This window comes from Microcaecilia unicolor, chromosome 7 (assembly GCF_901765095.1).
Source record: "Microcaecilia unicolor chromosome 7, aMicUni1.1, whole genome shotgun sequence".
Taxonomy (NCBI): domain Eukaryota; kingdom Metazoa; phylum Chordata; class Amphibia; order Gymnophiona; family Siphonopidae; genus Microcaecilia; species Microcaecilia unicolor.
This window is the reverse complement of record NC_044037.1, coordinates 308972315-308987549: the sequence shown is the minus strand read 5'-3', so window position 1 is coordinate 308987549 and position 15235 is coordinate 308972315. Positions and strand designations below refer to the sequence as shown.

Here is a 15235-nt window from a genome sequence, read left to right as displayed (position 1 = left end):
GTAACCACTCGCCTCCACCTACCCTCCTCTCTTCCTTCCCGTTCACATTAATTGATTTGATTTGCTTACTTTATTTATTTTTTGTCTATTAGATTGTAAGCTCTTTGAGCAGGGACTGTCTTTCTTCTATGTTTGTGCAGCGCTGCGTATGCCTTGTAGCGCTATAGAAATGCTAAATAGTAGTAGTAGTAGTAGTAGTACATATACAGTGGGGGAAATAAGTATTTGATCCCTTGCTGATTTTGTAAGTTTGCCCACTGACAAAGACATGAGCAGCCCATAATTGAAGGGTAGGTTATTGGTAACAGTGAGAGATAGCACATCACAAATTAAATCCGGAAAATCACATTGTGGAAAGTATATGAATTTATTTGCATTCTGCAGAGGGAAATAAGTATTTGATCCCCCACCAACCAGTAAGAGATCTGGCCCCTACAGACCAGGTAGATGCTCCAAATCAACTCGTTACCTGCATGACAGACAGCTGTCGGCAATGGTCACCTGTATGAAAGACACCTGTCCACAGACTCAGTGAATCAGTCAGACTCTAACCTCTACAAAATGGCCAAGAGCAAGGAGCTGTCTAAGGATGTCAGGGACAAGATCATACACCTGCACAAGGCTGGAATGGGCTACAAAACCATCAGTAAGACGCTGGGCGAGAAGGAGACAACTGTTGGTGCCATAGTAAGAAAATGGAAGAAGTACAAAATGACTGTCAATCGACAAAGATCTGGGGCTCCACGCAAAATCTCACCTCGTGGGGTATCCTTGATCATGAGGAAGGTTAGAAATCAGCCTACAACTACAAGGGGGGAACTTGTCAATGATCTCAAGGCAGCTGGGACCACTGTCACCACGAAAACCATTGGTAACACATTACGACATAACGGATTGCAATCCTGCAGTGCCCGCAAGGTCCCCCTGCTCCGGAAGGCACATGTGACGGCCCGTCTGAAGTTTGCCAGTGAACACCTGGATGATGCCGAGAGTGATTGGGAGAAGGTGCTGTGGTCAGATGAGACAAAAATTGAGCTCTTTGGCATGAACTCAACTCGCCGTGTTTGGAGGAAGAGAAATGCTGCCTATGACCCAAAGAACACCGTCCCCACTGTCAAGCATGGAGGTGGAAATGTTATGTTTTGGGGGTGTTTCTCTGCTAAGGGCACAGGACTACTTCACCGCATCAATGGGAGAATGGATGGGGCCATGTACCGTACAATTCTGAGTGACAACCTCCTTCCCTCCGCCAGGGCCTTAAAAATGGGTCGTGGCTGGGTCTTCCAGCACGACAATGACCCAAAACATACAGCCAAGGCAACAAAGGAGTGGCTCAGGAAGAAGCACATTAGGGTCATGGAGTGGCCTAGCCAGTCACTAGACCTTAATCCCATTGAAAACTTATGGAGGGAGCTGAAGCTGCGAGTTGCCAAGCGACAGCCCAGAACTCTTAATGATTTAGAGATGATCTGCAAAGAGGAGTGGACCAAAATTCCTCCTGACATGTGTGCAAACCTCATCATCAACTACAGAAGACGTCTGACCGCTGTGCTTGCCAACAAGGGTTTTGCCACCAAGTATTAGGTCTTGTTTGCCAGAGGGATCAAATACTTATTTCCCTCTGCAGAATGCAAATAAATTCATATACTTTCCACAATGTGATTTTCCGGATTTAATTTGTGATGTGCTATCTCTCACTGTTACCAATAACCTACCCTTCAATTATGGGCTGCTCATGTCTTTGTCAGTGGGCAAACTTACAAAATCAGCAAGGGATCAAATACTTATTTCCCCCACTGTACGTGAGAAAAATGAGTGATCTAAAAAACTCACTATCTCCTTCACTAATTGTACTAATAAACAAAGTGAGACAAAAATCACATAACCAAAAAATACCGGGAAAAGAAGAACCTATACATGGCAGAGCACTCTCTCTCGTTTGCTGCCAAAGGAAACAACTGATACCATGAATTCTTTTTCTTGGCCTACTCCTTCTGTGACTTCCACTTCTTGGAGGGTTTCAGGTGGTGCCCAAAAGAGAAACTACTACTCTTAAATGTGTAGGTATACTCCTCTTGTCTGCCCTTTCCAACAGACCCAGGGATCCTGCTCCTGCCCTCAGCAGCAGTGGGTCCAGAAGGTCCAGCTAGCTCTCCAGTCAAAGCAAGGGATGAGCTTTTGACTGGCTCCAAGAGATCATAGCTACCATAAAAATGTCTGTCCCACATGGCCTACCAGTGTGCTTTTGTGTATGTGGGGGGGTGGGGGGGGGAGGGAGGAGGAAGGCTGAATTTTTTTCCAGCAAAATGGCCCCTTGTACCTCTGATTGGTAGTTTCTTCAAACAGTCCAGGGGGATGCGGTGGAGTGTGGTATGCCTTAAATGGTATTGACTTCCTCCAAATTGCCCACCACAAGCATCAAAGTTCAGCTCTCAGCATCAGGCTGCACTCGCAGAGGAACTCTTTTCCCTTCTACATGGTTCAAGCCTGGGCCTTCCTTCTGGACCCCAGGGATGAGGCCTTCATCACCATCACCCTGAAGGTCTGCCAGAGCCAGCAGGACACAGCTTGGCAGATGGTGAGGTCGTTGGGCTACATGGCCTGCATAGTGTATGAATATGGGGGAAGCCACTGCTTGCCCCAAGTTTGGTATCATGGAATGTTGCTACTAATTGGGTTTCTGCCAGGTATTTGTGACCTAATTGGCCACTGTTGGAAGCAGGATACTGGTCTAGATGGACCATTGGTCTGACCCAGTATGGCTATTCTTATGTTCTTATGTTCATGGCATGTCTCCATTTGAGAGAGGTTCAGTGGACCCTAATTCCCAGTGAATTCAAGCTTTGGGGAACTTAATGGAGTCTTTTCTGTCACTCCCAATCTGCAAGAGTTGCTCTTGTGGAGGACAATTCGGCCCAGTTTGGCCATGGGACTTCCATTCCAAATTTCTCCTCTACACAAGACACTTATGACAGATGCGTCCAACCTAGGCCTGGGATTCATGAGGCCCTGCACGAGAAACCTTTTGGGCTAAGTATGGTCTATTGACATCGGCAGCAGAGGCATTGATCCCCATGGCTTGCAGAGCTGCATTGGACACTGACACTGATATTGAGGAGGTCTTCCCCTGCCTCCACTTCAGGAGCTACTCAGTCTGGTCCACTCAAGAGAGTCAGTTTCATATCAATCTTCTAGAGCTCAGGGCCATTTGGAATGACCTACAGGCTTTCAAAGATTGATTATTGCACCAACTTATTCTCATCCAAATGGACAATCAGAATGCGATGTACTATGTCAACAAGCATGGAGGCACAGGATTGTACCTCTTGTGTCAGGAGATAGTCAAGATGTGGCATTGGGCCTCCAACCATGGCATGGTACCTCAGAGCCATATACCTGGCAGGGAAAGACAGCAGCCTGTCGGACAGACTGAGCAAGGTAATGCAACCTCATGAGTGATCTTTTAGCATGGGTATTGCCCAGCAGATCTTTCGAGTTTGGGGCACCCCCTCAGTTGATCTCTTCACCATCATCTCAACAACAATGTCCCTTAGTTCTGTTCCAAGATGAGATCATATGGCAGGCTAGCATCAGATGCCTTCCTCCTCTATTGGAAGGAAGGTCTTCTGTATGCATATCCTCCAATCCCTCTCGTGGGGAAGTTTGCTGAAACTCAAACAGGACCAGCAAATCATGATTCTTATTGTGTGTTTCTGGCTGAGGCAGATATGGTGACCTTTACTTCTGAAGCTAGCCTCCAATCAATCATATGGGGACTGGATCCCTTCCATTCCTCATCACTCAGAACAAGAGGTCTCTCTTGCATCCCAGCCTCCAACCCCTAGCCCTCAAGGCTTGGATGTTGAGAGAGTACAGCTAGAATCCCTCCAACTGCATAAAGGTTTCTCCCAGGTCCTGCTTGCTTCAAAGGAAAGATTCCACTAAGAGGTCATATAATTTCAGATGAAAGAAGTTTGTCACCTGGTGTGAGGGCAAGACCTTAGATCCTTTTTTTTGCCCTACACAAAAACTGCATGTGTACCTTCTATATGTTTCCGAGTCTGGTCTCAAAACTAACTCCATAAAGGTTTACCTCAGGGTAATTGGTGCTCGTCATCAATGTGTAAGGTAAGCACATCTCTGTACAGCCTCTAGTTGTTCAATTCATGAGAGGTTTGCTTTTGACAAAATCCCCACTGTGTCATGGGACCTCAACGTTGTCCTCATCCAGCTGATGAAAGCTCCTTTTGAGTCGCTAAACTCTTGTCACCTGAAGTTCTGGACATGGAAGGTTTTGTTTCTGGTGGTGGTTACTTCAGCACACAGGGTTAGCAAGTTTCAGGCCCTAGTAGCTGATCCACCTTATATGAAGTTTTATTATAACAGAGTGTTTCTCCACACCCATCCTAAGTTCCTTCCAAAGATTGTGTCAGATTTCCGCACTAATCAGTCAATTGTTCTAACAACATCCTTCCCAAAACCTCATGCCCATCCTGGTGATAGCACACTGCACATCTTGGATTGCAGTTAAGCCTTAACCTGCTATCTGGAGCGGACTTTTGAAGCCCATAGAGAGACCGTTCAGCTTTTTGTTTCTTTTGACCTGAACAGGATGGGGACATCCATTAGTAAATGGACTTTCTCCAGTTGGCCAGCAGATTGCATCTCCTTTACCTATGGCTAGTCTGGGCTGATTCTGGAGAGTCATGCCATGGCTCAGTTAAAGCCATGGCTGCGTCGGTGGCCCACATGAGGTCAGCCTCCACTGAAGAGATTTGAAGAGCTGCAACGTGGTCTTCAGTCCACACATTCACATCTCACTACTCCCTTGAGCAGGATTCCTGACACAATAGTTGGTTCAGTCAGACAGTTCTGCAGAATGTGTTCAGCGTCTAGAATCCAACTCAACTTTTTAGGCCCATTTTTATTCTGTTCCAGGCTTCATCCACACAACAGGATTGTATATATGTTCTAGGTTAATTGGCTTCTGGTTGGCCTTGCCTGTTGTTTTTGGTGAGCCTGCTAGCACCTTTCTTTTCATGATTGTAGTTCCATTTTCCTCCCCTCTCCTTCTGCTTATTCTCCTCCCATAAATCTCTTTTCTTCTACTCCTCTCTCTCACTACTCCTCTTATATTAGGACTGTAAACCGCTCAGATATTTCAGCAAATGCTGAATAAACTTGGAATAAACAGGAAGTGCTGTCCTGCTTGTCCTCGGAGAAAGCAAAGTTACTCATCTGTAGCAGGTGTTCACAAAGGACAGCAGGACCCAGATTATCAAATACCCTCCCACCTCCCCTAGGGGTTGTATTCCTTAAGCGTTTTACTATACTGCTGGTCCCATGTGCTCACGTCAGGCAGAAAGGCAACCATGCATGTGCAGTGTGGCACTGCCAAAGGCTGCAGAAAATATACTAGAATGCTGTTTTCTCTACATCAACCAATTCCAAATCCACAACTGAACAATTGCCTCCTATCCCATGGGTTTTTAATTTTCTCAGGCATCTTTCATGAGAGATTTTGTCAAACGCTTTCTGAAAATCAACTGGCTCACCTTTATCTACATGTTTATTCACGCCTTCAAAGAAATGAAGCAAATTGGTGAGGCAAGACTTCCCTCGGCTGAACCCAAGTTGACTCTGTCCCATTAAACCATGTTTGTCCACGTGTTCTGTAATTTTATTCTTTATAATAGTTTCCACTATTTTACCCAGCACTGATGTCAGGCTTACCGGTCTATAATTTCCCGGATCACCCCTGGATCCCCTTTTAAAAATTGGCGTTACCTGCTTGGCCACCTCCAGTCTTCAGGTACTAGCAGCACTTCAGCGATTCTATATTTGTTAAAGAGGTTTCCTGTGACTGGATTATTTTAATTTGAGTTTGGTTTTAGGAGTTCTGTACCAGGTCCAGATGTTAAGTGCTGCAGTATGTTCAATAAAGAGTTAGTTTAAAAAACTGGAACCCCCTGCCCCCAATATTGAACCCATGGTGGTTAGTGTTTGTTTAATCACTGGCTGCCAGATATTCAGCTTCCAGCCAGCCCTGAACATCCAGGTAAAATTTGACCGGCACTGCTTATCTGAGTGCTAGCAATATTCAGACTGATATCCAGATAACTAAATGATGTGGATAATGCTGCTGAAATCCAGGCATAGACCCCATGAGTTGTTCTTACCTGGATAAGTCCCCGCTACATATCAACTCCTAAGGTTTGAGATGGATTCTGCTAATGAAGAAGAAGCCAGTGGAGTTCTTTTAGTAAAGAAGCAAGTGGAGTTCTTTCGGTGTAGAAACCAGTGGAGTTCTTTCGGTGTAGAAGCCAGTGGATTTCTTACAGTGAAGAAGCCAGTGGAGTTCTTTCAGTGAAGAAGCCAGAAGCCACTGGAGTTCTTGTGGTGTAGAAACCAGTGGAGTTCTTTCAGTGTAGGAGCCAGTGGATTTCTTACAGTGAAGAAGCCAGTGGAGTTCTTTCAGTGAAGAAGCCAGAAGCCAGTGGAGTTCTTTCGGTGAAGAAGCCAGTGGAGTTCTTTTGGTGTAGAAGCCAGTGGAGTTCTTTTGGTGTAGAAGCCAGTGGATTTCTTACAGTGAAGAAGCCAGTGGAGTTCTTTCAGTGAAGAAGCCAGAAGCCAGTGGAGTTCTTTTGGTGTAGAAGCCAGTGGAGTTCTTTTGGTGTAGAAGCCAGTGGATTTCTTACAGTGAAGAAGCCAGTGGAGTTCTTTCAGTGAAGAAGCCAGAAGCCAGTGGAGTTCTTGCGGTGTAGAAGCCAGTGGATTTCTTACAGTGAAGAAGTCAGTGGAGTTCTTTCAGTGAAGAAGCCAGAAGCCAGTGGAGTTCTTTCGGTGAAGAAGCCAGTGGAGTTCTTTCGATGAAGAAGCCAGTGGAGTTCTTGCGGTGAAAAAGCTAGTGGAGTTCTTGCGGTGAAGAAGCCAGTGGAGTTTTTTCGGCGTAGAAGCCAATGGATTTCTTTCGGTGTAGAAGCCAGTGGATTTCTTACAGGGAAGAAGCCAGTGGAGTTCTTTCAGTGAAGAAGCCAGAAGCCTGTGGAGTTCTTGCGGTGAAGAAGCCAGTGGAGTTCTTGCGGTGAAGAAGCCAGAAGCCAGTAGAGTTCTTGCGGTGTAGAAACCAGTGGAGTTCTTTCAGTGAAGAAGCCAGAAGCCAGTGGAGTTCTTGCGGTGTAGAAGCCAGTGGATTTCTTACAGTGAAGAAGTCAGTGGAGTTCTTTCCGTGAAGAAGCCAGAAGCCAGTGGAGTTCTTTTGGTGTAGAAGCCAGTGGAGTTCTTTTGGTGTAGAAGCCAGTGGATTTCTTACAGTGAAGAAGCCAGTGGAGTTCTTGCGGTGTAGAAGCCAGTGGATTTCTTACAGTGAAGAAGTCAGTGGAGTTCTTTCAGTGAAGAAGCAAGAAGCCAGTGGAGTTCTTTCGGTGAAGAAGCCAGTGGAGTTCTTTCGATGAAGAAGCCAGTGGAGTTCTTGCGGTGAAGAAGCCAGTGGAGTTTTTTCGGCGTAGAAGCCAGTGGATTTCTTTCGGTGTAGAAGCCAGTGGATTTCTTACAGTGAAGAAGCCAGTGGAGTTCTTTCAGTGAAGAAGCCAGAAGCCAGTGGAGTTCTTTCGGTGAAGAAGCCAGTGGAGTTCTTTTGGTGTAGAAGCCAGTGGAGTTCTTTTGGTGTAGAAGCCAGTGGATTTCTTACAGTGAAGAAGCCAGTGGAGTTCTTTCAGTGAAGAAGCCAGAAGCCAGTGGAGTTCTTTTGGTGTAGAAGCCAGTGGATTTCTTACAGTGAAGAAGCCAGTGGAGTTCTTTCAGTGAAGAAGCCAGAAGCCAGTGGAGTTCTTGCGGTGTAGAAGCCAGTGGATTTCTTACAGTGAAGAAGTCAGTGGAGTTCTTTCAGTGAAGAAGCCAGAAGCCAGTGGAGTTCTTTCGGTGAAGAAGCCAGTGGAGTTCTTTCGATGAAGAAGCCAGTGGAGTTCTTGCGGTGAAAAAGCTAGTGGAGTTCTTTCGGTGTAGAAGCCAGTGGATTTCTTACAGTGAAGAAGCCAGTGGAATTCTTTCAGTGAAGAAGCCAGAAGCCAGTGGAGTTCTTGAGGTGAAGAAGCCAGTGGAATTCTTTCAATGAAGAAGCCAGAAGCCAGTGGAGTTCTTGCGGTGAAGAAGCCAGTGGGGTTTTTTCAGTGTATGATACTCTGCTCCCTTTTTCTTAAGGTGACAAATAAGAGCAGCTGTAGAATTTTGAATAATTTATGCTGAAAATTCAAAGTACATATCAGAAATTTGCATCTTCACACATATTCTGTCTCCCATGATCTAACCACACCTACTGTTCCCCGTGGCTAAAATAGGTGCACTGTGAACAGCACATAGATTTTCACCTGCACTGTATGGGAACAGTAAACACAAGTTCCTGTGCGTCTAATTCTATAAACATTGTGTGTGCAATTTACTCACACAATTTAATTGCTTAATGAGCCAATTAGTGCTGATAATTAGGTGCTAGCAATCAATTATTGGTGCTAATTGGCAATAATTAAAATGTATGCATGCCACTGTTCTAAAATTGGAGTTCTTTTCAAATTTCTTTTGTTATTAGTCTGTACAGCGCTCTGTACTGAGCGGTTTAGCAAGTTACAGTACACTATAATCAATACAGTATATTCTATAAAGATGTGTGCATAAACTGCTATGCACAGATCAAAAATGGGGTGTGGCCATGGGAGGGGCCCAGGCAGGTCCTAGAATTTTGTGCGTTACAGAATTAAGCAGATCTGCGCCTAATGTAGATCCTGATAGAACAGCACTTTGGCTTCATATACAGAATTCAGTCCAAACTATGCCTTGTCTCTGGGTGGGCCATTTATATAAAGTGCTGAGTGATGTGGAGCGGGTGGCGGTGAATCAATTCTTCACTCATTCAAAAAGTCCAAAGACCAGGGGCATGGAAATTCTTTAAACGCAAATAGGAGGAAAAAAGTTTTTCACTCAAAGAATAGTTAAGCTGTGCAACTTGTTGCTGGAGGATGTGGTAATGGTGTTTAGTGTATCCTGGGTTTAAAAAAGGTTTGGACAAGTTCCTGGAGAAAAAGTCCATAGTCTGCTATTCAGACAGACATGGGGAAGCCTCTGCTTGCCCTGGGATTGGTAACATGGAACGGTGCTACTATTTGGGCTTTTTGCCATGTACTTGCGGCTTGTATTGGCCACTGTTGGAAACTACTAGCCTAGTAGTCTCACCCAGTGTGACATATTCTTATAACACTAACCTGTGAGGGCTTACGGAAATGTTTTTCTCCTAATTTTTTTCACCTTTCTCTCCATGGGGAGGGATTTCCCTTCAGGCCCACATCCTCCTGCTGCAAGTTGCAGAGCTTAACTATTCTTTGAGTGAAAAAATATTTCCTCCTATTTGTTTTAAAAGTATTTCCATGTAACTTCATTGAGTGTCTCCTCATTTTACACTTCCCCACAAATAATCAGAGATTGGTAAGGGTGACTTCACTGAAGACTTGTGTACAGCATATGGAGAGAAATCCTATAACTGGCTCCATTATAGAATCCTAGTGCACTTATGTGCTTAGGTCTGAGCGCTGGAGCTGCTGTAAACATGCATTTACGTTACAAGCATAAGTCACAGTATTCTGTCAGTTATTTGTACAAGCATGAACCCTGCTCACTGTCTGCCCACGTGTACCCCCACCTGAAATTGATGTAATCACAGAAGAACACAGTCTACGCAAACTCAAAATGACAAAAAACACAGCGAACATGACACAAGAATATGGTCTTAAGACAATGTGCAGAAAGTCCAAATTTATTGATGAGTCCAAACCAATAATGTATCTCAAAGAGACTCGACATGTCTGTGTTTCGGCCAACCGGCCTGCCTCAGGAGTCTATCAGGCTTATTTTCGGAAGACAAGGGCGCCCATCTTCCGACACAAATCGGGAGGTGGGCGTCCTTCTCTCAGGGTCGCCCAAATCGGTATAATCGAAAGCCGATTTTGGGCGTCCTCAACTGCTTTCTGTCGCGGGGACTGGGGCGTGCTTAAGAGATGGGCGTCCTCGGACGATAATGGAAAAAAGAAGGGCATCCCTGACAAGCACTTGGCCGACTTTACTTGATCCATTTTTTCTTGCGACCAAGCCATGAAAAGGTGCCCGAACTGACCAGATGACCACCGGAGGGAATCAGGGATGACCTCCCCTTACTCCCCCCATGGTCACCAACCCCCTCCCACCCTAAAAAAAAAACTTAAATTTTTTTTTTTTGCCAGCCTCAAATGTCATACCCAGCTCCATGATAGCAGTATGCAGGTCCCTGGAGCAGTTTTAGTGGGTGCATTGCACTTCAGGCAGGTAGACCCAGGCCTATCCCCCCCCCTACCTGTTACACTTGTGGTGCTAAATGTGAGCCTTTCAAAACCCACCAGAAACCCACTGTACCCACATGTAGGTGCTCCCCTTCACCCCTTAGGGCTATGGTAGTGGTGTACAGTTGTGGGTTTTTTTTGGGGGGGGGGGGTTGGGGGGCTCAGCATACAAGGCAAGGGAGCTATGCACCTGGGAGCAATTTCTGAAGTCCACTGCAGTGCCCCCTAGGGTGCCCGGTTGGTGTCTTGGCATGTGAGGGGGACCAGTGCACTACGAATGCTGGCTCCTCCCATGACCAAATGGCTTGGATTTGGTCATTTCTGAGATGGGCGTCCTCAGTTTCCATTATTGCTGAAAACCGGGGACGACCATCTCTAAGGTCAACCTAAATGTTGAGATTTGGGTGTCTCCAACCGTATTATTTAAATGAAAGATGGACGCTCATCTTGTTTCGATAATACGGGTTTCCCCGCCCCTTCACGGAGCCATCCTGCGAGGACAGCCCCAGGAAAACTTGGGCGCCCCATTCGTTTATGCCCCTCTTTATGTTCTAAATTAAAACATTCATAAAACAGCCTGTTTGTATATATAGTTGAATAAAACCAAATAAAAGACACAATCAAATAAATATCAAAATCAAATAAATGTGCACTTTTTAATAAAATTGCAATATAAATATTGTGACAAGGCAAGCCCCAGAGATTCCCTAGTGAAGCAATTGAGCCTAGAACTACGGGTCCCAGAAGTCCTTGCAAGAATGAGAGAAGAGAGTAGTCCTAAAAAAATGGAATGGATTCCCAGCCCCAGCAGGGGGAGCAATGGCTCGAGGCAGGGTGAGCCTGTTACTCCCTTCCCCACTAGAGGGAGAGGGAAGGATGAAGCTCAGTTTCCCTGGCTTCGCCATCAGTATATAATCAGTATAAGAGCAGATTTTCTGGAGGCTCTCAGTCACCAGGAGAGACGAATGGAGAGAGAGATTCCATGGAGTATGTGGAGGAGGGAAGGCCTGCCACTGGAGCTGCCTAAGGGAGAGGACCCAGCTACCATGGAGTGGGAGAATTCAAAGGTTGCCCTACCCAGCACTTGAAGGCAGTGGAGGAGGCCACACCAGGTGTGGTGCTGAGAGGTGGGAGAAACTGCCAACCCCGCTCGTTACAGGGTTCCCTCTGTGCTGTGAAAAGGCAGGTGATTTGTGGTATGGGTTTGATGTGCAAAGACTGTCCATGAAGATTTGTTCTGAACTGTTGTGCTATATTGGAAGTGTGCTGAGCTCTTACTAAACCCTTCTGAAGGAGGGGGAAGGGAAAGCTAATGCCCTAATAGAAGACCCGAGGTCTTGAGGAGCTGAGCGTTTGCTGAGGGATTTTGGGATCTGGACTGTACCTTTTTTTCTTTTGAAGACTATATTAAGAGGGCTGTACTTTTTGTTTTGAAGAATATATTATGATTTTTGATAAGAAATTGCCTTGATAATAAAATACTTTGGCCCTGAGTCCCAGTATCTGCAGCATTCTGTCCTGGAACCCTGGGAGCCCCACTGGCTCCACCCAAGAAGAGGAAGTGGACCCCCCCCCCCCCCCCCTTTACAATATATAAAAAAAACATGTAAATGAAATACACAATCTAGATGCAAAAAGATGCAAATTGTCTTAAGAACATATTCTTGTGTCATCTTCGCTGTGTTTTTTGCCACCCACTTGAAATCTACATGCAATTGAAGACCTGCATATGAAAAATCAAATCCTGATATCATACTTAATTCACTGCTAGCCCTTTTTCTTCCTCCCTTAGTTGCAGTTCATTAAAGAGGAGCCCTCGTTTGATCTTGAAGGATACATCGAAGAATATGGCAGCCACGTGACCCATGAGGAGTACGCAGAAGGTACGCAGGCAATGAACAGTGTTAAATTCCCAGGTGTCACTCTCCTGCCAGACATAACCTGACTTTTTGCTTGCTTCTTTCAGAATATTGTAGGAAAGCTTCTGGCATTTCACCCAACCCAGAACTGGAAGCCACCCTGCGCAAATATGTCATGGGTACTGTGCTGCAAAAGGTATGGCCATGGCAAGAACTCCATGCATAAAACCTTATCGTAGGGGATCTCAATTCAATAGTGGGAGGTAAAGGGACCATGATTTCAAATGCTGGAGAAGGAGGGACACGGGGCAGGACAGGCTGAAGTATTAGGGCAGACCAGGTGGTTGATAGCACAAGTAGCTTCAAGGGGGCTGGCTGGCAAACAGCAGCTGCAGTCAATGCAAAGCAGTTGGGATTTTCAGGAGTAGTTTTGACTTAGTTTCAGTCCTTTCTTTCAAATTGCTCTCAAGTAGTCAAATTGGGCAATCATTACAATGAATGCTGGTGATCCACAAGGACCTGCCCATATTTTTGTAACCCTGGTCTCAACACACACACAGTCCAGGCATCAGCTAGCTCATTGCGGGTCAGCACCCGAAACCAGGGCTACAAAGAAATCAAACCAAGAACCTCCCTTGGTTACATAGACTGAAGAGAGGGCCCGGGCCGGGTGAAGGGGGGTGGTGGCGACTCCGGGGGGGGGGGGGGGCGGTAGCGGCTACCTTGGGGGGGGGGAGCGGTAGCGACGTCAGCGGTTCCCTCCCTCCCCTTCCGCACAGTTTCCCTCTCTGTCCCGCCCCCCTCCCCCCGTCATCACGTCTTGATGTGGGGGCGGGACAGAGAGGGAAGTCTCTACTGCGCATTTGCAGGTGAGTCGGTCACTTGCCATTTATAGGTTTGATATTACATAACTTTTATTAACATGAATAAAACAGGAATAAACAATGACCCCCCCTACCCCAAGCTACATATGTCCAGGCTTAACAACAACAGTTCGCCCCCCCCCCCCTTCCGCCGCTTGCCATATTAGCAAAGTGGCAATTTGTCGGCATCTCCCAGGGCTCCGCCCTACCAGCAAGGGCCCTGATCCGTGCAGACCTCCGCACATCTTCCGGGTCGCCCGACCTGCCTGTCACGCCCTGGCTCAGCCCCCATGAGCCATAGCTCCTGTAGCTCGGGGTTTGATTGCTTCTTTTTTGCTGCTGTGACAAAAACTCCCAGGCCATCTGCTGGAATAAAAGAAAAAAACACAACCAGAAAAACTGCCTCTCCAACCTCCTCCTCTCAACCCCACACCCCATGCTAGGGCGAGAGGGTGGGCAAACTGCCTCCGAGGAACGGGACAACACCCGTATCCTCGGAGGGCCTATTTTTAATCTCCCCCTTAGCCCCGCCCCCCAATGCCACCATCCACCAATAGCAGCCCTCCCCATGAGGCCCGCCGAGTGAGCGGTTTTTAAATGGGCCACTCACATCGCGTCCCTCCTTGCACGTCACCCCCATGGCCTCTGACCCCCTCCCATTGCTCATGCCCATGCAGAACTGATTCGAACGGGCCCAGCCCTTGTTTAATGGGGCCCGTCAAGACCAGCTCTCGGGCCTTTTATTCTGTGAAACTTTTAGTCTGTTTGATTCAAGGCACTCTTTAACATAGAATGCTACCCCTCCACCATTTTGATCCATTCTCTCACTATGATATAATTTCTACCCTGGCATGACAGTTCCCCATTGGTTATACCCCTTCCACCTGCTCTTACAACCTGCATATTATATCTACCCTTTTATGTAGTGGTATATATTTCTCCCATCTAATTTTTTTAAGCTTCTTGCATTTGTATACAGATACTTCAAACAATGTTTTTATTTGCATTAACAACTTGCTCAACAGTTGAAACTAATAATTTGCAATCTTTTCAAAAAAGAGCAGACAAACTTGAAAAGACTGCAAGTTTAAAGACACTTTGGTCTACTATTGTCTTTGTTGCAGCCATTCCATCCGGATGTCCTGACTTCCCTGATTTGATAACATCCTTCAAAGTTATCTTCTTCTGAATCTTGCGCTCTTGAGTGACTGTCAGCTTTCTCCCAGGTTCTAGTTTAAAAGCTGCTTTATCTCCTTTTTAAATGTTGGTGTCAGCAGCCTGGTTTCACCCTGGTTGAGATAAAACCCATCTTTAACAGAATAGGCTGCCCCTTCACCAGAATGTTGCTCAGTTCCTAATAAATCTAAATTCCTTCTCCCTGCACTATCATCTTGTCCATGCAGTGAGATTCTAGAGCTCTGCCTGTCTTCTGGGTACTGCGAGTAGAACGGGCAGCATTTCTAAAAAAGCTACCTAAAAGATTAAATTTGGCTTCCAGAACCTCCCTCTCACACTTTCCTATGCCAATAGTACCTACATGTATCAAGACAGGTGGATCTTCCTCAGCACTGCCTGAAATCTTATTTAGGTGATGTGTGAGATCCGCAACTTTTCTACCAAATAGGCAAGTTATCAAATAACCCTCACTTCTATCAGCCACCCAACTATCTACATGCCTCATGATCGAATCCCCAACTAAAACAGCTGTCCTCATCCCTTCCTCCTGAGCACATGCTTTTGGAGATTCATTCTCAGTGCCAGAGGATATCACATCATTTATAGGGCTGGTCCTGGCTACTGAATCACTTCCTGCCACACCAAGTTGATGTCTCCTTTCAGGCTACCTTTTTCCTCCATGGTAGCACAGACTGGAGATGGGATCTCTCTACTATGTTTCTGAAGGTTTCCTCTGTTTTCCTCTCTGTTTTCTTCAGCTCTTCCAAGTCTGCTACTCTTAACATCCAGAGATCAGACTTGTTCCTTGAGTGCTGGTTTTTCCACCAAGTATACATAGATGATCTCTCATCAGCTGGGAGATGATCATCGAGTACAGGTGACACTCACTGCGAAAGACTGGGTAGTTCCCATCTTGCTGCTAGGCTCCTGCTTGCATCTTCATATTGGTGGACTGTTAATTGAGGTTACTAAAGGA

The 15235-nt window shown here is 46.1% G+C and overlaps 1 protein-coding gene across 1 annotated transcript in view; it reads left to right on the top strand.

The window, feature by feature from the left end:
• The window catches only part of LOC115475152 (adenylate cyclase type 10-like), a 155007-nt gene that overhangs the window by 38728 nt on the left and 101044 nt on the right, over positions 1-15235 (top strand). Inside the window, exons 6-8 of the mRNA XM_030210893.1 lie at positions 2417-2578; positions 12154-12244; positions 12328-12416. Of these exons, the coding sequence (XP_030066753.1) occupies positions 2417-2578; positions 12154-12244; positions 12328-12416 (342 nt within the window). The remainder of the gene's footprint in view (positions 1-2416; positions 2579-12153; positions 12245-12327; positions 12417-15235) is intronic.